The sequence below is a fragment of the Elaeis guineensis genome, chromosome 7 (assembly GCF_000442705.2).
Source record: "Elaeis guineensis isolate ETL-2024a chromosome 7, EG11, whole genome shotgun sequence".
Lineage (NCBI taxonomy): Eukaryota > Viridiplantae > Streptophyta > Magnoliopsida > Arecales > Arecaceae > Elaeis > Elaeis guineensis.
The window spans coordinates 15,633,978-15,658,891 of NC_025999.2; the positions used below are offsets into that span (position 1 = coordinate 15,633,978).

General features: G+C 35.9%; 1 protein-coding gene and 1 pseudogene across 5 annotated transcripts in view; one reads left to right on the forward strand and one right to left on the reverse strand.

Annotated features, from left to right (window-relative positions):
- LOC140859290 (putative receptor protein kinase ZmPK1) overlaps positions 1–2,849 on the reverse strand; it is a 63,870-nt pseudogene extending 61,021 nt beyond the window's left edge.
- A 15,218-nt stretch (positions 2,850–18,067) lies between these two features.
- LOC105032495 (protein HUA2-LIKE 3) overlaps positions 18,068–24,914 on the forward strand; it is a 29,950-nt gene continuing 23,103 nt past the window's right edge. For 3 of the 5 annotated variants that reach the window (XM_010906952.4, XM_010906950.4, XM_010906951.4), the window contains exons 1-2: positions 18,068–18,444; positions 18,907–18,983. In XM_010906952.4, coding sequence (XP_010905254.1) covers positions 18,319–18,444; positions 18,907–18,983 — 203 coding nt within the window. In that variant the 5' untranslated portion in view covers positions 18,068–18,318. The remainder of the gene's footprint in view (positions 18,445–18,906; positions 18,984–24,914) is intronic. The other 2 variants (XM_010906949.4, XM_010906953.4) reach the window with 1 other exon arrangement.

The following is a 24,914-nucleotide window of genomic DNA, read 5'->3' on the forward strand; positions in this document are numbered from 1 at the left end:
TGCAATTAAAGTCAGGGGCGAAGTCCGGCTCCCGTAGGAGTCTGGATGAAGTTTACCAGTGGTCGAAGTCGGGGACGAAGCCTGGCTCCCGTAGGAGTCCGGGCGGAGTCTTCCCATAGCCGGAGTCGGAGACGAGATCTGGCTCCCGTAGGAGTCCGAACGGAGTCTTCTTGTAGTCAGAGTTGGGGACGAAGTCCGGCTCCCGTAGGAGTCCGGACGAAGCCTTCCTGTAGTTGGAGTCGGAGGCGAAGTCTGGCTCCCGTAGGAGTCCGGACGAAGTCTTCAGATGAAGTCATGGGCGGAGTTTGGCTCCCGTAGGAGTCCGGACGAAGTCTGCAGGTGAAGTCGTGGGCAAAGTCCGGCTCTCGTAGGAGTCTGGACGAAGTCTACCTGCAATTAAAGTCAGGGGCGAAGTCCGGCTCCCGTAGGAGTCCGGACGAAGTTTACCAGCGGTCGAAGTCGGGGACGAAGCCTGGCTCCCGTAGGAGTCCTGGCGGAGTCTTCCCGTAGCCAGAGTCGGAGACGAGATCTGGCTCCCGTAGGAGTCCGGACGGAGTCTTCTTGCGATTGAAGTCAGGGGCGAAGTCCGGCTCCCGTAGGAGTCCGGACGAAGTCTACTTGCAAGTGGTGTCGGGGGCGAAGCCCGGCTCCTGTAGGAGTCCGGATGAAGTCTTCCTGCAACCAGAGTTGGAGATGAAGTCCGGCTCCCGTAGGAGTCCGGACGTCGCGAAGAATCCGATCGACGCTGGCGGGATCCTGTTCGTCGACAAAACTTGGGAGTGTTGCGGAGGCTCGGCCACCTGGGAGGTTTGAAGAGACGTTGTCGGAGGTCAGAAGTTGGTTGGATCCCCGGAGGGTCACTCCTGTCACGAACTTCGGCTGGGGGGGATTTTATACCCAACATTATGTTTGATTGAAATCAACAAGGTTTAACTGGGACTGAATTTGGGTTTGCTTGTTTTTAAGAGTTAAGAACATGTTAAAAATTTTTGAAAATTATGTTCCATTGTGCAACCAAAACCCAACACAAAGTCACATTCTTACCTTTACCACAACTAGATGCCAGATTGAGTTTCTAAAGAATATTGTTCTTGAATAACATGGCTTTCCATTTATTATATTAAGGAATTCTAAGTACATTATGAAACCAAGTTCCTTGATAGATACCATAATAACTAAGAGAATTTGCTAATACAAATAAGACCACTTACAATGCCAACAAAAATTATGTCACCAATTCAAAATCCTCTATTTAGTGTTTTTATGATTGTAATCTTGATCTTCTTTGTGGCATTCTTTTCACCAAGGCCTTACTACAATCACATTGCAACACTGAGCATTGTTGCTAATGGATTTATTTTATTGTAAAAGTTAAGGGAAGAAAGACCTTTACTTGAAAATGAACAATTATGGGGCAAGCAAAAGGAAAGAAAATAAAAAAAGAAGGTCTATAGATGATCGACTTGCCCAACAATATTGGATGTAGATCTATGGATTGATTCAAAAAGGCCAGGACCCTACAGAACAAGAAAACATCCAAACATAGCAAAATAAGTAATAGTATAAGTTACAAGGCATCTAAATATCCTTCTAAATACACCAAATTTGTAGGTAGAAAATAGGAACAAGATATTTAATGATTTGTAGTTATTCAATTGGATGCTCTTCATTGGATTGATCAAGAAGTCGAGCAAGCCCAATGAGGATGTTGGGATTTAGGATTTTTTATTCTTAAATTAATCATGGTTGAATTTTGATATAATATGATTTTTGAAACTTAAGCTTGAGGAGGATTCTTGGAATTAATTGGACCTATTGGTTGGTTTCGCTCGTGATTTAAGTAATGCTTCACTATTTTTAGATTTATTGATAAATTATAAAATATTTTTTATATTAAATTATTCATGATATATGAATTTGATATATGGTATTTTTTGAATATATCTTTTTCTAAAATGTTAAATGATTTATGATCGAATGTAATGAATTTGATTATGTCTAATTGATTTTGATGTGGTATAGCTTTATGAATTATTCGATTTAGAGTATGAAATATATCTTTAAGGAAAATATTTTGATTTGAGATGTATTTGACTTGTAGCCAAACTATATTTCAATCCTCTGCTAGCGGGGATCGATTTATACACTACTATTTTGATACCTTACCAATGAGGCCTTATTTGCTGATATTTTGATATCTTGCTAGTGGGGCATTGAGTAATTCTTTATATACCAGGGGTGGTGTAATAAATCCGATGTGGAGCGCACCGCATGTTGTGATTGGGCTGCATGGCATCTATGTGGAAGATGGGATAGGGCCTCATTCCATCATAAGAAAATGAAGGTGCGCCTGTCCCCGATTGTGACGGGCATTGAATGCCCGTCACAGTCCACTTTTTCAAATTTTTACAGAAGAATATGCCCTTTCCCTCCATGGCTAGATTTTTTTTTGGCTGATCATGCTCTCTTGCTTTGCCATTTCAAACACTGCCTTCTCTCTCCACCATCTGAGATGCTCTTCTTCCTTCCTATTCGGTCGCTCCAACCCATCATCCAAGCTTCCCAGTTCCCACAAGACCTAAAGGGACCTCCAAGTCGAACTCAATGCCTTGGAGAGCCATAGCTGGAACTCCCCTTTCGCTGTGAAGTAGTAGGTCATGACGGTGAGGAGCGACCTCTACTGCGACAAGTGCGGCGGTCATGACTTCGAAGGTGGTGATGATGGCTTCTTCTACTGCCAACAGTGCAGCTCCCAGAGCTAGGAAGTCATCGCCATCAATTGCACCAATGAGGATATCCATGATGATGGCTCCAGTGTTGGTTCCGTGTACAGTATCTTCCACCACCATGTCTGGTGGCAATCCAATGCCCCCTCCACTGCCCCCAAGATCTCTAGAGACGAACTGCTTCGCTCCCTCACCCAGTCTCTTTTCGGCTCCACCATTAAAAGGGAGGACATGAAGCCCTTGATGGCACGGCCCTATGGGTTCGACGAACCCTCGAGCCCCATGACTTCAGGTCGAGCTGTGGCCTAATGTCAAGACTCTCACCGGCATAATACGGCTCCGATACATGCAGGGGATGATCTAACTCCAATGCGAGGCCCTGATGGAGAGATTCGGGGTGAGCCCATTAATCTACAAATTATGGGGTGCATCTAACTACGATATGTGTCATTATCGAGGATTTTGTTTTATGATATTTAGTACTATTTCATGACTCTCTGTATTATTTTATGATTTTCTTCATTACTTCATAACATCCAACATTATTTCATAACTTTTTGCACTATTTTATGGCTTCCATCATTTTTTTATCAATTTCTCTATTATTTTCTGACATCTGATATTGTTTCATAATATCATGCATTATTTTATGATTTTCTTCATCATTTATGACTTTTCTGCACTGTTTTATCACTTTTTCTACTATTTTACGACTTTCTGTATTGTTTTATAACTTTCAGTAATGTTTGATATCTTCCTACAATATTTTATAATTTCTTCCATTATTTTTTCGATATCTGACACTGTTTTATTACTCCAGCCAATGTTTCATAATGTTCGACACTGCTTCATGACTTTCGATACTATTTTATGACTCTCTGCACTGTTTCATGACTTTTTACACTATTTAATGACTTCCGATATTGTTTCATGATATGCAATGGCATTATTTTATGACTTTCACCAATGTTTCATGATATTCTGCACCATTTCATATTTGATTCACTATTTCATGAACTTCGTCACTATTTTATGACTTCCGATGTTGTTTTATGACTTCTGAAAATATTTCACTATTTTATGATTTTTTGCATTATTTCATGACTTCCAATATTCTTTCATAACTTCTTGTTCTTTCATGACTTCCTTCACTGTTTTATGACATCCGACAATATTTCATGACTCTCTGTATTATTTATAATATGTTCCGATATTATTTTATGGCTTCATAAATATGACTTCCACTATTTCATAACATCCGACATTGTTTTATAACTCTCTATACTATTTTATGACTCCGCCACTATTTCATGACATCCTACACTGTTTCATGAGTTTCAGTACTATTTCATGACTACCTCCACTATTTTATGACTTCGAGTATTGTTTCATCACATTCTATACTATTTTATTTTCCACACTGTTTTATGATTTTCGACAATGTTTCATTAATTCTGTCAATATTTTTTTATGACTTCCTCCATTGTTTTTTGACATCTCACACTATTTTATGACATCATACACTATTTATGATTTTCTTCACTATTTTATGACTTTCTTAATTATTTTATGATATTATGTACTGTTTTATGATTTTCTACACTATTTTATGACTTCTGGTATCATTTCATCATTTTTCCCAATGTTTTATGATTTTCGACACTTTTTCATGATATCTGACACTATTTCATGTCTTTGAATATTGTTTCATGACTTCCAACACTATTTCATGACTTTCGATAATATTTCATGATATCGTGCACTGTTTTATGACTTTCGATATTGTTTCATTTTATATTTTGTTTTATGACTTCTTCCACTATTTTATGACTTCCTTCACTGCTTTATAATATTCAGAAATATTTTTTGACATCCTGCACTATACTCCAAATTGTTCCCCAAGAAATTTTTTTTTATGATTTATTACATCTATGACCCCGTTTATAACATCCTATGGGTCTAGTCCAAATACTTTTTCCAAGGCATTTTTAATGAGATTTGTGAGATTTTTATGACTTCAAAATGACTTTCTAACTTCCTGTGTGTGTAATGAATGATATTTTTTGCATAATATTACATCATTTATGCATTCCATTTGCATTGTCTGACTCCAATCCTTGTGTATATCTTCTACAGAACCTGATGCAAATGATAAAGTCGATGATACTGTCGGAGGTGGTTGTCTCAAGAATCCATCTTCTTCTAGTACTGTATACAAATTTAGTTAATGTTGACTCTATATTGGAATGGAGTTCGATTCAGTAGCTGAAGTATACAATGCGCACAATTCTATAATGGTTATGTGAGAAGACTTGGTTTTGGAATCACAACTGTGTGTACAACCATATGTAGTAGGTCAAATGAGAAAAAAAAAAATTATATTTCAAGCATCTAGCATGCTGGAGGGAAGGAACTTCAGATTCTTATATTGTTTTATGACAACCTCCACTATTTCATGACATCCTGCATTGTTTTATGATCTAAATAATGTGCAATGTTAGTTACTTACACTGGAGATGGTTGCATGATTCCTTAACAACTATGATCCAAATAACGTGCAATACTAGCATCTATGCCAAACCACGGGCAATATATGTTGAACTATAAAATAGAGCATAACAGTCACTTTATAGGTCACTTTGGTTAGGCATTAGCATTTAGTTGTGTTTGGCATGCCTTTCACTTTTCATTTTTTTTTTAATTAAGAAGTAGGAAACAAAAAAATTGAAAGCGCAGCACTATAGCATGTTCATGCTTCATGCTGCAGTGCTAAAGGCCCCTTCAAGGCACCTTCGGCACCATAGCGGAAGGAGCATGCTATAGTACTGAAGGCGCCTTCTTCTTCTGCTACAGTGCTAAAGGTGCATGCTTCAAATGCTATAGTGCTGAAGGTGCCTTCAAGGCACCTTCAGCACTGTAGCTGAAGGGGCCTTCAAGGGCTTTCAGCACTATGCTACCTGGAGGTGCCTTGAGCACTGTAGCAAAAGGAGCATGCTACAGTGCTGAAGGTGTGTAGGTGCCTTCAGCACTGTAGTGGGAGGGGCATCCTTCAGACTATGCTATAATGCTGAAGGCGCCTTCAAGGCACCTTCAGTACTGTAGCAAAAGGAGGTGAAGAAGGTATTTTTAGCACTGTAATATAAGGTTCGAAGGATTTAGTCATCCTGGGAGGGTTTAGTCTGGGTCGTTGCAGTCACCTAAAACTTGTTCAATCACCTAAAACTTCCAGTTTGATTTATGAAATCCATTCATGACTTCCATCATTTTAAAAAACAAACATCAAAAGGGAATTAAAAGAAATGAAATAAAAGACAAGCATTTGTTATTATAATAACGATGTATATATCATCAAATAAAAAATAATCACAATTTTGGAACATCATCAATGACTTTTTGAAGTTTCTAAGTGAGCCCATCCCTTAATATTGAGACTCCAAGCTCTCCATGATACCAAAAAATATCTTCTTACGTGAAATTCCATTGCTTTAGCTTGTCACTCATAATCCATATACTTAAGACAATACAATGGATGGACAGGCATCATCATCTGAAATTTTTCAATTCATGACTTCTGCAATGTCATAAAATAATGTCAGAAGTTATAAAAAAAACACCCAACTTTAATGCTTGCATTGATTGTTTTATGGACATTGGAGGAAGATTACAACATATTTTCGACGTATTGAATGAAGTAAGATGATCTTTGGAATATCTAGAATGTAGCTTGGCCTTGTAGTCGCCGTAGTCACCTTACTCCTCCCATATATAAAATACTGATGGAAGTCATAAAACAGCACCAAAAGTCATGAAATAATGTAGGAAATAATAAAATAATATGGGATGTCATAGATATCCTAAATCAGTGAAGTCATTAAAATAGTGTAGGATGTCCTACAGTAACATCAGAGGTTATAAAACAGCATCAAAAATCATAAAATAGTACAGAAAGTCATGAAACAGTATAGGATGTCATAAAATAATATAGAAAATAATACTGGAAGTCATAAAACAGTGCACGATGACATAACATTTTGGAGGAAGTCACAAAATAGTACCGAAAGTCATAAAATATTACCAAAAATCATGAAACATTGCAGAAAGTCATGAAACAGTAAATGAAGTCATAAAATAATTGTGGATTTCATGAAATAGTAGAAGAAGTTATAAAACAGGATATCATGAAATAGTGAAAAAAATATAAAATAGTACAGTCATAAAATAGTAAAAAAAATTATAAAATAGTGTAGGATGTCCGAAAGCATTGTCGAAAATCATAAAATAGTGTAGGATATCATAAAACGGTTCAGAAAGTTATAAAAAAGTGCATGGAGTCATGAAACCATGCTGGAAGTTATAAATAGTACAAAAAGTTATGAAACAGTATTGGAAGTCATGAAGATATTATAAAATATTAATGGAAGTCATAAAATATTATCGGATATCAAAAAATAGTTGAAAAAATCATAAAATATTGAAGGAAGACATCAAATATTGTTGAAAATTATAAAAAAATGTAGAAAGTCATAAAATAATGTAGAAAATGATAAAACAATGCAAAAAGTCATAAATAATGGAGGAAGTTATAAAACAATGCATAATATCGTGAAACAGTATCGGATGTCAGGAAATAGTAGAGAAATCGATAAAGCAATAGCGAAAGTCATAAAATAGTACAAAAAATTATGAAATAATGTCGAATATCATGAAATAGTGAAGAAAGTTATAAATAAAATAGAAAGTCATGAAATAATATTGGATGTCATAAAACAGAATACTCTCGACAACGCCACATACCGTAGTTAGATGGTCCCCCACAATCCCGCAGGTCAGCAGGCTCACCCCGAACCTCTCACTTGGAGTTGGATCATCACCCGCATCCCCTGCATGTATCGGAGCCATATCCCACCAGGGCATCAGGCCACAGTCTCGACCTGAAGTCATGGGGCTTCGAGGGCTTGTCATCGAACCTGTAAGGCCATGCCACCGAGGGCTCTGCATCCTCCCTCTTAATGATGGAGTCGGAAAGAGACTGGGTGAGGGAGTAGAGCAGTTCATCTCTGAAGAACTTAAGGGCAACAGAGGGGATATCGGATTATTGTCGGATGCGATGGTGGAAGACACCATACACGATGTTGGGGCTGGAGCCGTCGTCATGGATATCCTCATCAGTGCAATCGGCGATGACGATTTTTGGCTCTGGGTGCCACATTGCTGGCAGTAGAAGAAGCCATCATCGCCCACTTTGAAGTCACGGCTGCCGCACCTGTTGTAGTAGAGGCCGCTCCTCAGCACCATGGCCTCTCGCTTCACGACAAAAGGGAAGTTCCAGCTATGGTTCTCCACGGTGTTGAGTTGGACTTTGAGGTCCCTTTAGGTCTTGTGGGAACTGGAAAGCTTGGACGATGGGTTGGAGCGGCTGAATAGGGAGGAAGAAGAGTGTCTTCAAGGGTGGAAAGGAAGGGCAACATTTGAAATGGCAAAGCGGGAGAGCATGATAAGTCAAAAAAAATCTTGTCATGGAGGAAAAAGGCATTTTTGTCCATAAAAATTTGAAAAAACGGACTGTGATGGGCATTAAATGCCCGTCACGATCGAAGACAGGTGCGCCTCTATTTTTCTAACATAGAATGAGGCCCTATCCTGTCTTCCACGTAGATGCCATATGGCTCCATCGCAACATGCGTTGCACTCCGCATCGGATTTATAACACCGCCCTCGATATACAAAGAATTACTCATGATGCATTATATATTAGTATATCAACATCCTACCAATGGAGCATTATACGCTGGCATTTTGATACCCTACCAATGGGATGTTATATGTTAGTATTTCGATATCCTTCTAATGGAGTGTTATATGTCGGTATTTTAATATATTGCTAATAGGGTATTATATGCAGGTATTTGATACCCCACCATTGGGGCTTATGCAGTAATACTTTGACTAAGCTTATATTCCGATCTACTTACAAGATATAAATGTGGTCATAATTTATAACTATTGAGATGAATATGATATTGTGAAAGAAATTAATTTATGAATGAAATTTGAATTCTGAAAAGATTGGATCTACATGCTTGTTGATTGGATAGTTATATATTTTGAATTGGATTTTGAATTAATATACCTTATATGCTTATTTTTAATATATTATTATTATTTGATTTATCTAACTAAAGTATTTATTATTTATTAGACTGTCTAGTTTATTACTCTATATTTTTATTATTTTTATAGATTTAGAGAATTAGGCTAACTCAAGAATTTATTTTGACTTAAAGAATTAGGCTAACTCAAGAATTTATTTTTGAAGAGTGATTAGAAGTAAAATTTTCATATCTTTATTTTAGATTGTTCTTAGTAAAGTTAGATATAAGATCATAGAATATTATTTGATAAGATATTTGATTTAGTTATTTAAGTTAAACTTGAATGTCGATTTATTGATTATTTGTTTCACTATTGTTTTATGATATCTTATTGGAATGCTTTGCATGGCTTTGAAAAGAGTTCTCCATGAGTATGTGATAGTTGTGGCAACTTTTAGCTCACAATAATGGGTCAAGCACATGACCATTAACATAGTACCATATCATAAATGGATCATAATATATAAAATCAGATATAAGATAAATGTAGGTGGGTAAACACTAGGGATATTGAGATATTAATTTATGTTAATTATAATATCATCTAAAAATCTAAATTTGAGACAAATGTATTGATGGATTTAAATCAGAGCGTACAATGGAAATATAGTGGTTTGAATTATTTTTAAACTGATCAAAATAATAATTTAATGCTATGCTGAAGAATTTGTTTTGAAAATTAACTAATGATTTAAGATAAGAGTAACCCTAGATTTTTATGAGAATTGGATAAAAAAGAATTTTGAGGATAAATTTTTTCGATAGAAAAGGAGAATGTGATTACCTAACCAAAGGTGAATCAGGCTTGGAGTTTAATCTTGGATAAGCCAACCCTTTTGACCCACAATCTAATGCTAAAACAGGGCCCGAAGGCCTAAATCAAGAGAAAGGGTGTGATGCCCCTATTCAAGTTGTAATTGAAGAATGAGAAGTTCTCCTCCTCCACAGACTCTTAAGTAAGGGATCTCGCAACTATAAGACTCCCATCGATCCCTCTAGTAAAGCCTTAAAGCCAAACTCTCTCCTTTTTTTTTTCTTTTTTTTTGCGCTTTGGCCTAACCACCGTTTGGCACTGCTGCAGCCCAAACATTATTGGAAACAAGGTAATAATCCTTCAATCATTAAGTTAATCTTCCTTCACATATTCTATGGAGTTTAGACCATGACTTTTAGTGTGATTAGTCACCGAATTTAGTCAAGAAAAGGGGATGCTCTCTTTCTTTATTTTTCTTTGATTTTTTGATCTTCTTCTCCCTTTTTGTAGCCATCTTTGCTGTCGACCATTGGTTGTGAAACCCTAGCAACACTGCCATGACTCCAGCCACTGCCAGCCATGGTCGTATGCTAAGGCCTTCCTTGTCTTGGGAAGAAGGGAAAGTACCCTATTTTGCCAAGAACCAAAAGAAAAAAAAAGGAGAGAAGAAGAAATAAGAATAAAAAGAAAAGAAAAGGAGATCATGTCTCTCTTTCCACTCTCTCTCGCTTCCCTACTTTTTCTCTCTACTTTCTCTCTATATTTTCTCTTTATTTTCTCCCTCCATATGATTTCTCACTCTATTAAGATTTTCTAGATCTTAGAGTAAAGTCTTTCCTTAATGATTTTGATCGATCCTAGTGAAGGAAGATCTTGATTTTATTATTAATTGCATTCTATCATATTAGCATCCTAGCATGACTCTTAATTTATAGTTGATCAATAGGATGCTCTTGATCAGACTAATCGAGATATCAGGTATTATTGATCAGTCAGTCCTATGAGAATGTTTAGATTTAGGATTTTTATTCTTAAATTAATTATGAATAAATTTTGATAGAGCATGATTTTTGAATATTAGGTTTTGAGGAGGATTTTAGAATTAATTAGATCTATCAGTTGGTTTTGCTCGCAAGATGGACAATACTTCACTTTTTCTAGATTTATCAATAAATTATAAAATATTTTTTACTAAATTATTCATGATTTATAAATTTGATACATGGTACTTTTAATTATTGAATATATACTTTTTAAAATATTAAATAATTTATTATCAAATGTAATGAAATTGATTTTCATCAAATTATTTTTGATGTCATATGATTTTATGAATTATTCAATTTAGAACTCAATTAAAAATCTTAATTAAAACTCTTGTATATCTGCACTCTCAATTTTTCTAGAAATCAAGTTTCATGAAATTTTCATAGTTTGTGTCACAAAGAATCCATTGATTAAACATTAAGATATTTTGTTGATATTGATACACATGAGCACATAGATTTACATGCATGTGTAAGTATTCAAGAGATCACATGTTGTCTTTCAAAATATTTTTTATAGTTTCTATCATAGTATACACTTATAAATATATTTTTTACTAGCTTTAGGACATGATAACGATTTTCACTAAGTACATGCATAATTTTTCAAATGAAGAAAGAAGAATGAAGAAGAAGAGATAAAAGTGTGAGTTTACCTAGTAAGTCCAAATGATTGAGCACCAATGCATATATGAATATTATTTTCATAAATTAGGCTTCATATAAGCTAGTAGACCGTATAGCTCCTAAACAAATTTTAATCTATTTGATGTAAAGAGATGGTGCTTATAAATTTGAAAGCATTAATTTCCAATTTTAAAAAAAAAATAGAAAGAAAAATATTACAATCAACATGTTTTTCTATTTAAAACTTTTTTGAGTTTTAGAGGGACAAAAAAGGAAATAAAAGCATGCCAAACAAACTCAATTTTTTGCTTTACATCCATAAATTTTTTTAGGAAAAATTGGATTGGCTAGCTTGAGAAGCCTATTAAGATAACTTGGACTAACTTGATTTAACCAGCGATACTTGGGCTAAGCTAGGATTCACACAAAATAGGTTAAATATGGGCCAAGCCATTTGGGCTGGGTTTATTCTTACCCTTAGCCCAAAACCATGAATAGACTGATGGAGTAATTCTTTGTACACCACCTCCGATGTAGAAATTTCGACGTGGAGCGCACTGCATCATTTGGTTGGTCCATGTAGTACCCATGTGGCATGATGTGATGGCTCCTATTTTTTTATAAATTATAGCTTGATGCTCTATAGCATTATTAATTTTAATCTTTTTAAAATAATGAAAAGATGCTTTTGCTCCTAGTGCTAGGCAAAGAAAAAGATGCTTGCTGAAAAAAAGGGAGAGAAAAGTCCCGTTGAAATTTTTTCATTTTTTTTCCACTCTTTTTTTTCTTCACTCTGGCATTCAATATTTTTTCTTTATTTTCTTCTTTTATCTTCTCTCCCAAAATATCTCTTTATTTTTTCTCCCCTCGAGCAACCAATGTTTTTTTCATTTTCTTCATTCAAATAATTGAAGCAACTTAACTGGACCATCTCTGTGGTTTTCCTCATTCTTTAGATAGAGATTTTCCTCTCGAGAAAGATTTCATGGTGAGCATTTTGTCATTTTTTAAAAGGTATACTATTTGTTGAGGGAGCATTTTTAGATAAGCATTTTTATTCAGTAATAGCCTCTTTTGAGCATCTTACATTATAATATGGCACCATAGGTTAATGTATTCTGAAATTATACAATGTCCATGTAATATTTTGAAATTCATGCCTAAAGAGGGATGTCATAACTTTTTTTTATAAAATTTATGATATCGATTCACAAAATACCTTCGATTTTTTGTTTAAGAGGAGTTAATGTCTGCAGTTTTTTTTTTTAGTATCGGATGTCATAATTTTTGTAAAAGAATATTATATTTCTATTTTCACATATATTCATCATATTTTTTTTTTCCATAGCATATTATGACATTTTGGGAGTTATAATTCAGACCACAGATGACGGAAAGTATTAGTAAGAGAGGTTAATGCCTTCGATTTTTTGTTTCGTACCAAAGTGTCATAATTTTTGTGAAGGAGTGTCATAATTTTTAAGGAGTGTCATAATTCTATTTCTGTATATATTCATCATTTCTTTTCCTCTGTGACATATTATGATATTCTAAAAATCATAATTCAGACCACAGATGATAGAAAGTACTAGTAGAAGGGGTTAATATCTTTAATTTTTTGTTTAATGCTGAGGTGACATAACTTTTTTGAAAGATTGTCATAATTTTTGTGAAGAAATACCATATTTTTATTTTTATATATATTTATCATATTTTTTTTACTATGTCATAAATTCAAGCTATGGATGATAGGAAGTATTGGTAGGAAGGGTTAATACCTTTGATTTTTTTTTTTAGTATCGGAGTGTTATAATTTTCATAAAAGGGTATTATATTTTTTAAGAAGAGGCGTTATAATTCTGTTTCTGCATATATTCATCATCTTTTTTTCTCCATGGCATATTATGACATTTTAGGAGTCATAATTTAGGCCATGGATGATAGGAAGTATGGAGATTTATTATAACAGTAAGATAGAATTTTCTTTTGCGTAATATGATATTCTTTTTTTATCATATTATAGTTGGTTTTTTAATTATTTCATAGCTTATAAGTATGAAGCCCTCACAACTCTTTAAGAATTTTTGTAAGCTGTAGTTTATATTTAGAATGTTTGGAAGATAGGTTTTTCAAATCCATATTATGATATCCTAGAAATTATATTTTAGCTAGCGGATGATGGAAAGTCCTGATAGGAGAATAAAAATCTTTATTTTTTTTTGTACCGGGGTATCATAAATTTTTGAAGGGGTGTCACACTTTTGTGAAAGGGTGTCATAAGTTCAAATCTCATATTTTTAAAAATTTTTTATCTTCTAGCCATATTATTACTCTTAGGGTGTTATATTTATGATAATGGATTGTTGAATATTCTTGATACGGAGGATCAAAATTTTTATTTTTCTATTTTGTGCTGAGGTATTCATATTTCTCATATTTTTAGCTCAAATTATCTCAAAGTCGTATTATTACACTCTAGGTGTCATATTTTAGCCAATGGATAGTGAAAAAATCCTGATATTCAAGGTCAAAACTGACGGTTTTCTATTTTGTTTCGGGGTATCATAATTTTTTAAAGGAATGTCATAAATTTTATGAAGAGATATCATAAGTCCAATTCTTATATTTTTAGGTCAAGTTGTTGCCGTGCCATATTAAGGCATTGATTTAAAGCCTATTCGAAGGTGATGGCTTATAGAAATGTTGGAAGATCGATGCGTGTCTCCAAATCGGAGCATGGACTCAACAGGAAGTGGTGATGGTATAGGGCAATACAAGTGTGGTCTCTTAACTAAAATATGGACCTTATGGAGTGATGACAATCCTAGAAGAAGATCTAGAGGTTGTTGAAATGATCAGACAAATTTGATCAATGTTGTAGCTATAGTGTCAGTTGTTTGAGTATAATTTCTATGCATAACTGTTCATCTTTGTAGAATAAGTTCTATTACCGTTATTTCACATGAATCGATTTAAAAATCAAAAGTCGAGACAAAGCAGCTCTTCTTGAAAAGAGAGATGAAGATATTTGAAAGCTGAGGTGGAAAGATTATCTAGAATCATTAGAAGATATAGAGGAGAAAGTTCAGATTTGAAAGAACATGTATTAGAGTTAAAAGGAGAGGCAATTGGCCTGATAGAAGAGGCAGATATCTTAAAAAGGAAGGCTTTTGACATAAAAAAAGAAAGTAACAAAGGTGAAAGCTGAATGTGCTAGGTTGAAGTGGGAGCTTATAAAATGTGCCGCAAGAGAGAAGTTTTATTTGATTGCAATGATGATTTCATAGGCAATGCTAGTTGTTGTATTTTTTTTTTTTTGATTGAAGGAAGAATAGATATAATTTTGAAAGTCATGTATATAATAAATATTTTGTAATCAGTTTTGTAATCAATGATATAACTTTCCTAATCAGCTTTGAAATTTACATTATATTTAGTTTAAGGATGTTATCAGTGTTTAGATGTTATCAGATATTATTAGTGTTATCAATGTTTAATTTAAGGATGATATCAGTATTATCAATGTTCAGATATTATAAGATGTTATTAGTGTTTAATTTAAGGTTGTTATCAATTGTATCAGCTGAACTTAAATATTCTAGTCTACTTGTGCTGAACTTGAATTTGTATAATAAAACTGAACATGCTGAATATTGCCCATGAAACTTTTGCTGAAGATGCTAAGCAGCAAATGATACTCTTGCTGAACATACTGAACATGTTTTGCTGAAGCTCCGAAACATAGGTTGATAGGAGCTCTAATGTTGTGCTGAAGGAGCTCTAATGTTGCTCTAAAATATGGGCTGAACTGATATATCAACCTATAACATATGGTAAAATTATGATATGTTGTTTTAACATGTGATTTTAGGAATTAAGTTAGGACATTCAAGATTAATAGAGAAAAAAAGATGATGAATATATGTGAAAATAAAATTATGATACTCCTTCTTAGAAATTATGATATCCCTTCATAAAAATTATGACACTCTTGCAGAAAATGCTAAACTAAAGTTATTAACCCCATCTTTCAGATCTTCTTATAATCCTTTACCTATATTATGACTCTCAGAATGTCATAATACGATATGGAGGAAAAAAGATAATGAATATATATGAAAATAGTATTATGACACCCCTTCGTTATAACACTCCTTCATAAAAATTATGATACCCTCGAATAAAATACTAAACTGAAGTTATTAACCCCTCTTTTTAGGTTTTTCTATCATTCTTTACCTATATTATGACTCTCAGGATGCCATAATACGGTATGGGGGAAAAAAGATAATGAATATATGAGGAAACAGTATTATGATATTTTTCTTAAAAATTATGACATCTCTTCACAAAAATAATGACACTCCTTCAGAAAATGCTAAACTAGAAGTTATTAACTCCGAATTCTAGGTCTTCCTATCATCCATTCAAAAATTTATGATATTATGATATCCCTATATAACATTATGACATCCATTTAAAAATTTATGACATCCAGACACAGAATATAATATCTTACATTCAAAAAACTATATTTTGAAATAAATAAAGTTACAATATTTTAGTTTGAAAAAATAATATATAATTACTCTTTTCATTAATGTTGAAAGAGTAACATCCGTTGAATTACAAATTTCTGATCCAACTATAAAAATCAAAGAACTAAAAAAAAAATGTCATAATAAATATTTAGTTTTTTCATTTTAATTTTAAAAACTTCTTTTATCTTCTGACTGAGGCCCTCCTTCAAGATTTTTGCTCCAAGCTATCGCCGGTATTGATTGATATTATCTTGTATGAAGTCCTAATGATCTGGCTTATCCTTGCGAGCAAGAAAATTCATCTTCCAAACATAATACGGATTTTATAATATGGATTTAAAATATAATTTCTAGGATATTATAATACATATTTAAAAAATTCATCTTTCAAATATTTTGAATATAAACTGCCAGCTTGTAAGAATTCTTAAAGAGTTGTGAGAGCTTCACACTTACAAGCTATGGAATAATTGAAAAACTAACTGCAATATGAAAAAAAAGAATGTCATATTACATAAAAAAAAATTATCTTACTGTTACAATAAATCACCATACTTTCTGTCATCTGTGGTCTGAATTATGACTCTCAGAATGTCATATTACGCCATGAAAGAAAAAAGATGATGAATATATATGAAAATAGAATTATGACACATCTTCTTTAAAAATATGACACTCCTTTACAAAAATTATGACACTCCGGTACTAAACAAAAAAAAATTAAAGATATTAACATCTCCTACTAATACTTTCTATTATCTATGGTCTGAATTTACGCTATAAAGAAAAAATATGATGAATATATGTGAAAACAGAAGTACGACATATCTTTACAAAAATTATGACAATCTTTTAAAAAAATTATGACACCCCGACACTAAATAAAAAACTGAAGGCATAACCTCTCCTATCAATACTTTTTGTCATCCGTAGTCTGAATTATAATTTTCAGAATGTCATAATATACCACGGAGAAAAAAAGATGATAAATATATATAGAAACAGATTTATGATATCCCTTCTCAAAAATTATGACATCCCTTCATAGAAATAATGACACTCCGATACCAAACAAAAAAATAAAAGGCATTAACCCCTCCTACCAATACTTCCTGTCATCCATAGCTAAAATTATGACTCTCAAAATGTCATAATATATCATGGGAAAAAAAATATGATGAATATATACTAAAACAGAAATATGACATCCCTTTACAAAAATTATGACATCTGACACTAAAAAAAAAATACTGAAGGCATTAATCCTTTCTAAACAAAAAATCAAAAATATTTTATGAATCGATGTTATAAATTTCATAAAAAATGTTATGACATTTCTCTTTAGACATAAATTTTAAAATATTACATGAACATTGGATAATTTTAGAATATATTAACCTATAATGCCATATTGTAATTTAAGATGCTCAAAAGAGGTTATTACTAAGTAAAAATGCTTTCTCAACAAATAGTATACCTTCTAAAAAATGACAAGATGCTCATCGTAGAATCTCTCTCGAAAGGAGAGTCTCCATCTAAAGAATGAGGCCAACTATGGAGATGGTCCGATCAAGTTGTTTCGATTGTTCGGATGAAAAAAAGAAAAAAAAATATTGGTTGCTAGAGTGGAGGGAAGATAAAGAGGTATCCTAGGAGAGAAGATAAAAGGAAGAAAGTAAAGAGAAAACACTGAACACCGGAGTAAAGGAAAAATCGAGTGGAGGGGAGATGAAAAAATTTCAATTGGACTTCTCTCCCAGCAGAAATTTTTTTCTTTGCCAAATAATGAAGACAAAATTTTTTTTTTATTATTTTAAAAATATTTAAATTAATGACATCGTAAAGAATTAAACTACAATCCGTAAAAAAATAGAAGCCATCATATTATATCACATAAGTACTATATAGAATGATGTAGTGCGTCCCACGTCGGAATTTCTGGACCTAAGGGCGGTGTACAAGGAATTACTTTAGACCGGCCTAACCTGGGCTTGACAAGGCCATCCCCTGCAGTGGTTGAGGAGGCCCAGTGGAGTACCATGCTTGAGCCCCAGTTACGTAGACATACGCCCATATTATCGTATATACGTGTACATAAACGTGTACATACCTCGACCACCAGATTTATGATGTGATACCACGATCAAAAGCCCTCCCCTCTCCTCCCCGCTGAGAAATAAAAAGTGTCCACAGGCGCACCCGAAAAACTCCCTTTCCACCGCACACCCCCCCACCCCCCCCCCAAAACCCTCGCCACCGCCGATGCAATGCCTGTGAGCCCCCACGCCGCCGCTATCGCCATCACCACCGCCACCGCCCGCGTGAGAGGCTCATCGTGGATCGAAGCTCTTGTTGTCTCTGGGAAGCGGGGGAGGGAGGCTTGCCAATATTCCTCTCCCCCTTCTCCAGATCCCGCAATCGCATGACCTTGCCCTAGCCCTAGCGATCGGGCTCGGGGTGCTTTTTCTCTCGATGGCGCCCAGTCGGAGGAAAGGATCATCAAGAGCCGCCGCTGCAGCCGCCGCCGCCCAGCAGCAGTGGAAGGTCGGCGATCTCGTCCTCGCCAAGATGAAGGGCTTCCCGGCATGGCCGGCGATGGTATTCTCATGCTTCCTTTTCCTTTTTTATCCGAGTCTTCTCTTCGTGCTCTAAGTTCGTATGCTCGATTTTTAGGGTTTCTTGTCCCAAGCCCTCTTTTTTCTTTGTTAGGGTTTGTGTACCATCAGTGTTCCTTGCTTAGTCAGAGGCTAGGAGTTGATGGTGATTTGTAGGCTGCGTTTTATGCGAACTAAGAAAATTAGGTCAAAAAAAATGTTTTTTTTCCCGTTGCACTTCTATTTTTTGCGGAGATGCTCTCCACCAAGGTGCTTTTGTATACTCGGCTGAGTAAATTCTTCAGTCGATCCCCCTTTTTTGCGGTGATTGTGAAGCATATGCCTGAGGAACATGCTGCAGCTTCTCCCTCTTCACTTTCCTTGCCTTCCTTCATCTGGGATTTTCATGTTTGCTGCATGTAGTGCTAACAACTTCTGCTTTTTGATTTTGATTGGTTTTTGGCAGATTACTGAACCGGAGAAATGGGGCCTCTCGTCTGTTCGCAAGAAGGTGCTTGTCTACTTCTATGGAACTAAACAGATGTGAGTACTTGAGTGCTTGATCATAAATTTCTATGCAATAATTGTTTGATGAAGGTTTACCACAGCATGTTACTCAGCTTTTTAAAAGTATGTTTTTTAGTACTACTGTTTCTCCCATCTTGGTCTTTGTTTGGATACTTTTGGGATAAAAGAACCTACTTTTTGTTTTTCCAAGTCTTTTATTAATGGAAATAATTGATCTTGGGAGTTGGTTTTGTTGGTTTATGTATGAAAATATATCTCTGCATTTATAGGGGGCATCAGGTATCAGTGATAGCTTCTTTTATACAGCTATCTTAAAAAAGATCAAATTGGTACAGCAGTTTTATCAGGTACTGTGCTTTTGCTCATTCATTTCTTATTTATAGCTATCATAAGATGAGCTAATGAAAGAAAGGTCATTATTGTATACAATTGACATATCCTGATGTTATGAGGTGAGAGCTTAACAGGTCTCTGGTTTAGTTCAGTTAAGTTCTGATTATTATTTTATTCTTCAGAATGAAATAATATAACAAACAATCATTGATCAGTTAAATTGATGCCTTGTAAGGGTTCCTAGTATGGCACATAAATTGTGCTTTGCCTTGAAAATGCGCTTGTAACTAATGTGAGCATTATTTATATCCTGCTTGTTTGGAATTGATACCATCTTAGATTTTGGGAAAGGTGATGAAATTATGTTGGTCAAAATGATTAGAAATTAACTGCCTCATTCTTCTATTCTCTGCACGTGCGGATATGTAGTTTGGATTGAGGATGAGTTGTAGGCCCGTGTAGATGTTGTTTCAACTATCTTGGTTTTTAGGAGTGTGCACAGTTTAGATAGATCAGTTTGGGATTATTTTTGGAAACCGAATTGACTTAAATCAGTTTCCTAAAGCCAAAATTGAGACCAAACTGACCATAGGTAAAAACTGATTAAAACCCACCCGGAAAATTTGGTTCGACTCGATTTAGGCTATCAGGTTGAGTGATTGAGGTAGTGGGTGTAGGACATGCGATGGAGATCTGCTAGAGTGAACTCACTGCTCGCCTACCTTGAGATTCTCATGTTGCACTACCTCAAATGCAGTCCATCAGCATGTGCATTAGCCAGATCCTGGCCTCCTCGATGCTGTGCTTTCCATCGACACCTGGTGCTATAAAGAGTGCTGTTGGATAATGATGCCTTTGCTTCGTCCTTGCTTACCCGCTTTGTCATTGGCCCCTGGTTCACATCGATCCCCCTCAGTAGAGCTGTCCCTTTGTTGTCCTTTTTTTAAATGAAAATACATCAAATCTTCAGATTCCATGTAGAAAACTCATATTCGTGATTCGTACTCATCAACATCCTTGGATCTAGAAAGAGAATCGTAGCTAGATGGAAAAGCTATCCAATCAAAGAGGCAAGGAGGTCACTTCATTGGGACTTCACTTTAGGAACAATGGCAGTGTCGAAGGGGAGGAGGAAGAAAGAGCAAGAGGCATGAGATTGAGTGGGAGAAGGAACCAAGTCTCTCGAGGTCAAGCCAAGGCTGAGCCCTAGATTTTCCTTTTCCACCACCATCACTGATCAAGCTAGCTAGCAACCTCTTTGTCTCTTTACCTTTTTGCCTTGCTTCACCTTTTTCCTCTCCTTATTCTAAGCTGAGGATTAGGTTTTGTGAAGGAATTGCAGAATCGAAAGTAGGGGAGAAGAAACCACCTTGGAATCCATCAATCAATATTTGCGGAGCCAATAACGAGATCTATGCTGGTCGGTAGGTGGTATGAGTTGGTACGAGTCTGTATCTGATCGGACTGACACGAACCGATATAAAATCGAAAAAAGAAATCGGAGAGGAAAAGAGAGAAAGAGTGGAGGGAGAGGGAGAGAGAGGGAGAAGGGGGAGGGAGGAAAAGGATGGCTTGAGGAGACGTTGGCAGTGGGCACAGGTGGGTTGCAAGAGCGCTCGAAAGGCTGCTAAAGCCTCCGCTTCCTCCACCAAATCGTGGTTGAGAGAGTGATGGAGAGGGGGAGGGAAAGAAAAGGAGGGAGGGGAAGCTAGCGGAAAGGTCACTAGAGGGCTTTCGACTGGCCACCGTGGCTGTGGGATGGCGGAATCGTGGCCTGTGGCTCCGCGAGCACGAAACAGGGGCAATCATCCTATTTCAGGGGATTTTCTTTTTAAACAATTTCGACCATAGCGAAGCTGGTAAATCCATTATTGGCTTCACTGTTCATCGTTATTTAAAAAAAAGTGATAAATAGGGGCCATCACTCGTATTTTATGGCCACGGCTCTGCTCGCGTCTTTTCTGCCACCAGGTGGCTACGACGGCTACCTAGCGCCTTCCGACGGCCTCTTCGTTGGCTATGCTTGCCTTCGGTACTCTCGCTCTCTCTCTCTATCTCTCTCGATTAAATGCCTTTTCTATTGGGTGACACGGAGCCACGAAGACCTCCACGGCCCTCCGGCAGCCTCGACGGGCCACAGCCAGCCCTTTGGCGGCATCATCCCCTCTCTCTCTCTCTCTCTCTCTCTCTCTTGTCTAGTGTTCCGATTTGGAAGGTCGAACCATCTCGATTTACGGTTGATATGGTTCGGAATGCTCTGAACCATCCGGTTTGAGATGGTTTGGCGAATGCTATCAACAGCAATGCTCCTATGGTAGCCCCCATTGCCATCAAAGATGCTTCCATGGCCCTTGGCATTGTCGATCCCATCCTACCTGCATCAACTCCAACCCTTCTTCCTCAGCATGAAAATGAGGGAGAGGAGGAAATCCTCATCCACTTCTAATCCCTTGCATTCACCTCCATAGGCAACTTCGATCTATTCATAACATGGCCAATGGCAAAGGGGATGGGTTGTGGTTGTGCTTTGATTGGCAGTAAGGGGTGGGGAAATTGATGGTGGTGATAGTGGAGGATTCGGCTTGAGTAAGTATGAGGGTTGGAATAGTGCTGGTTGGTGGTTAGAAATCGGGTTGGAGGGGAGTGGGGGAGGTATAATGTTGAGCTCAGAGAGCATGCTCTTGAGAAGAGGAGATCACCTCTCACTTGACATATTGAGCAAGACCACGAGGGGTTGGAGGAGAGAGGTGAGGGAGAGTGGGCGGCTCTAGAGAGTGGGTAGGAGAGGAAGCATGAAAAGATTTGGGCTGGCTGGTAGGGCTTGAGTGCCAACTGCCTGAACCGGGCAGTAGCGCTGAATCGGAATCCTTAAGGGTAGATATATTCAGTTTAAGTCGGCCTTTATTTATAGTAAAATTGAACTAATTTTTCCAGTTCTAGAAATTTCCAAACTGAAACTAGATCGAATGTGGAAAAACCCGACCTAAACTGAACCAAAATGACCTGTTCAGCTCGGTTTTGTGGTTTGATCTGTTTTCTTGCATACCCCTAAGATTTATACAATGGTTACAATTGGAGATATAAAAGGTTGTATTTTACAGGAAGAAGTAGGGTTTGCAAAGATGTGTGATTGAGTGTTTAATGATGATATAATAGTGCTATTGCATTAAAAGACCCTTTATTACGAGCTATATTATATGAATTAGATATTAGGCATTGAGGAGTCCAACTAGTTTTGTAGATCTTATGATGTTGAATTCAAATGGTTTTGATATTAAACTCAGTGTGGGTTTGGCTAGGAAAATGAATCCTTAGATGTTTTGTGAGTTCTTTCAAGGATCTTCTGAAACAAGATATTGTTATTTGTTGGCTTCCACATCATTGGATTGCTTGTTTGGATGTTGGTGGGAAAGGTTTCACTACCGTGGATCTCGTAGGAGGAATGTAATTGGAATATCACAAAAGTGACCATTTTTCATTGTTTCAGATGGTCACTTTGGACTGGCATTCATGACCATATCAAGCTTCCCATATCAGTCATAGGTGTTATGGAGATTAGGTTGATAGCATCGCTTTGGTGTGAAGCATAAAGAAAGAAGGAAGAAACATGACTGGCATCACTGAAAGAGCATGTATGGCTCTCAATTTCTATGTTCTAAGAATTAATTTGTATCCACTCCTCTCTTATGTCTCCCTCTCCCTTTTTGTGGAGTAATTATTCTTGAGCTTTTCCCTTCTTCTTTAACTTATTTTGTCATGTTCTGCTATATTTATCATCTCATTGACTAGTAGGATTGTTTTTTCAATACATTTCTTTTGTTCCGTTGAGTTTGATGGTTTTCTTTCTGCTTCTGAGAAACTTGGCTGAGATTGATGGTTGGTAAAACTAAGAAAGTTTGAAATAAGAACATCATGGAAAGGATTGGTTTAACACTGGTGGTGCTCAAGAAAAGGTATTGTTTAAATTATTTGGGTTAGTGCATTGTAGGTCAGAAGTACATTTAGCAAGAAGATGATCTCAAATACAAATTGAAGGTTGGAAATAAGGAGGGTAGATCTAATGTGCCTTGCATTGGTGAGTTATGAATAAATGCTCCACTTGCTGGAATTATCCTTGGACATGAGCTGATACTGAAGTAGAATCCATATAACTGAACCTAAATTGAAGGGGTAAGGCTTGCTGTTCATGTTTGTGTAGTAATAAATTTCCTTGCAGTTTATGGTTTGAGTGTTTACTACTGTTTACTCTTGATTGCCTGAGGAATGGCAGTCATGCTCATAGTCACCCAAAAGACGAATACTTATTGAAGCAGATGGCAGGTTATTACATGATGTATATGCATATATTGGTGGATGCTTTCCTTAGCAATCATAGAATGTGATGACATTTAGGAGAACTTGAAACACTTTTTTGCACCCCTGGATGTTTTGCTCCATATGATTTATTGGCACAGATGATGCAAGGAAGAAGAGAGTGAAAATATTGAATTAAACATATATTGTTGGCTGCTTTGCTTAACAATCAGGGAATATGATGAGATGCATATTTAGGAAGATTTGAAACCAAGGTTCACTATCTTGGTATTGGGCCCCTTAGTAATGCCAACTTGTTACTATATCGATACAAGGCTGGTTCAGTGTATTGTATTGGTACGTTTTTCGTACCGCATGTTGGTGCCGAACTGGTATCGTATGGTATGCTATGCCCCGTACCTCTTGGTTGGGTATGGAACGGCAAACCTCACTTGAAATAGCTCTTTGTATTCCTTAATTTTTCACTCCATATAACTTGTTGGCATTAATGATGAAAGCAAGAAGTGTTTGAAAATATTTTATTAGACACTAGGATTGGTGGATGATGTAATAACTATTTGACTTCGGAATGGTTCTTTCTTTTTCTCTCTATGCTGCTCTGATATATAAGCAGTTTGGGATTAGGGGTCGCTTTTTCTTTTTCTTTTTTTTTTCTTTTCTCTTTTGGGGTTTTTTTTTTGGGGTTTTTTCTTTTATATCCTTCTAAACATCCAAATTTGCATGGATACCCTTTCAAAATTGTTATTTGCATGATATCCTTATAAAATACTTGATTTGCATGTATACTTTTTTTTTTCTTTATTTTTTGTATATATACCCACGCCATCTAACACCGTTAAAAAATTAACGGTTTAAAATTTAAATGACTGAAATGTCCTTATGGGTATATATGCAAAAAAAAAATTTTATAAGGGTATATATGCAATTAGCAATTTACGAGGATATACAAATAAATATTAATTTTGAAAGGGTATTCATGCAAATTTTGACGTTTACGAGGGTATACAGTAAAAATTTTTAATTTAATTTTTTTCTATTGTATGTTATTTTAACGAGATTGAAAGAATTTAAACACATTAATCAATGTCATAGTAAGGGTGATTCAAGAACATTAATTTTTATCTATTGCTTCTTTGTTGGCGTTCATAGTAGGGATGGTTCACTTGTTTAAAGATTTTGTTCATCTATTGTCATTATTCTCAATAGCAATAGCTGAGATATAAGTCCCTAATGCAGCTGGACGCTCAATTTTATTCTGTCTTTGGTTCTTCCTTTGGTCATCCACTCGAACCTCCCCTA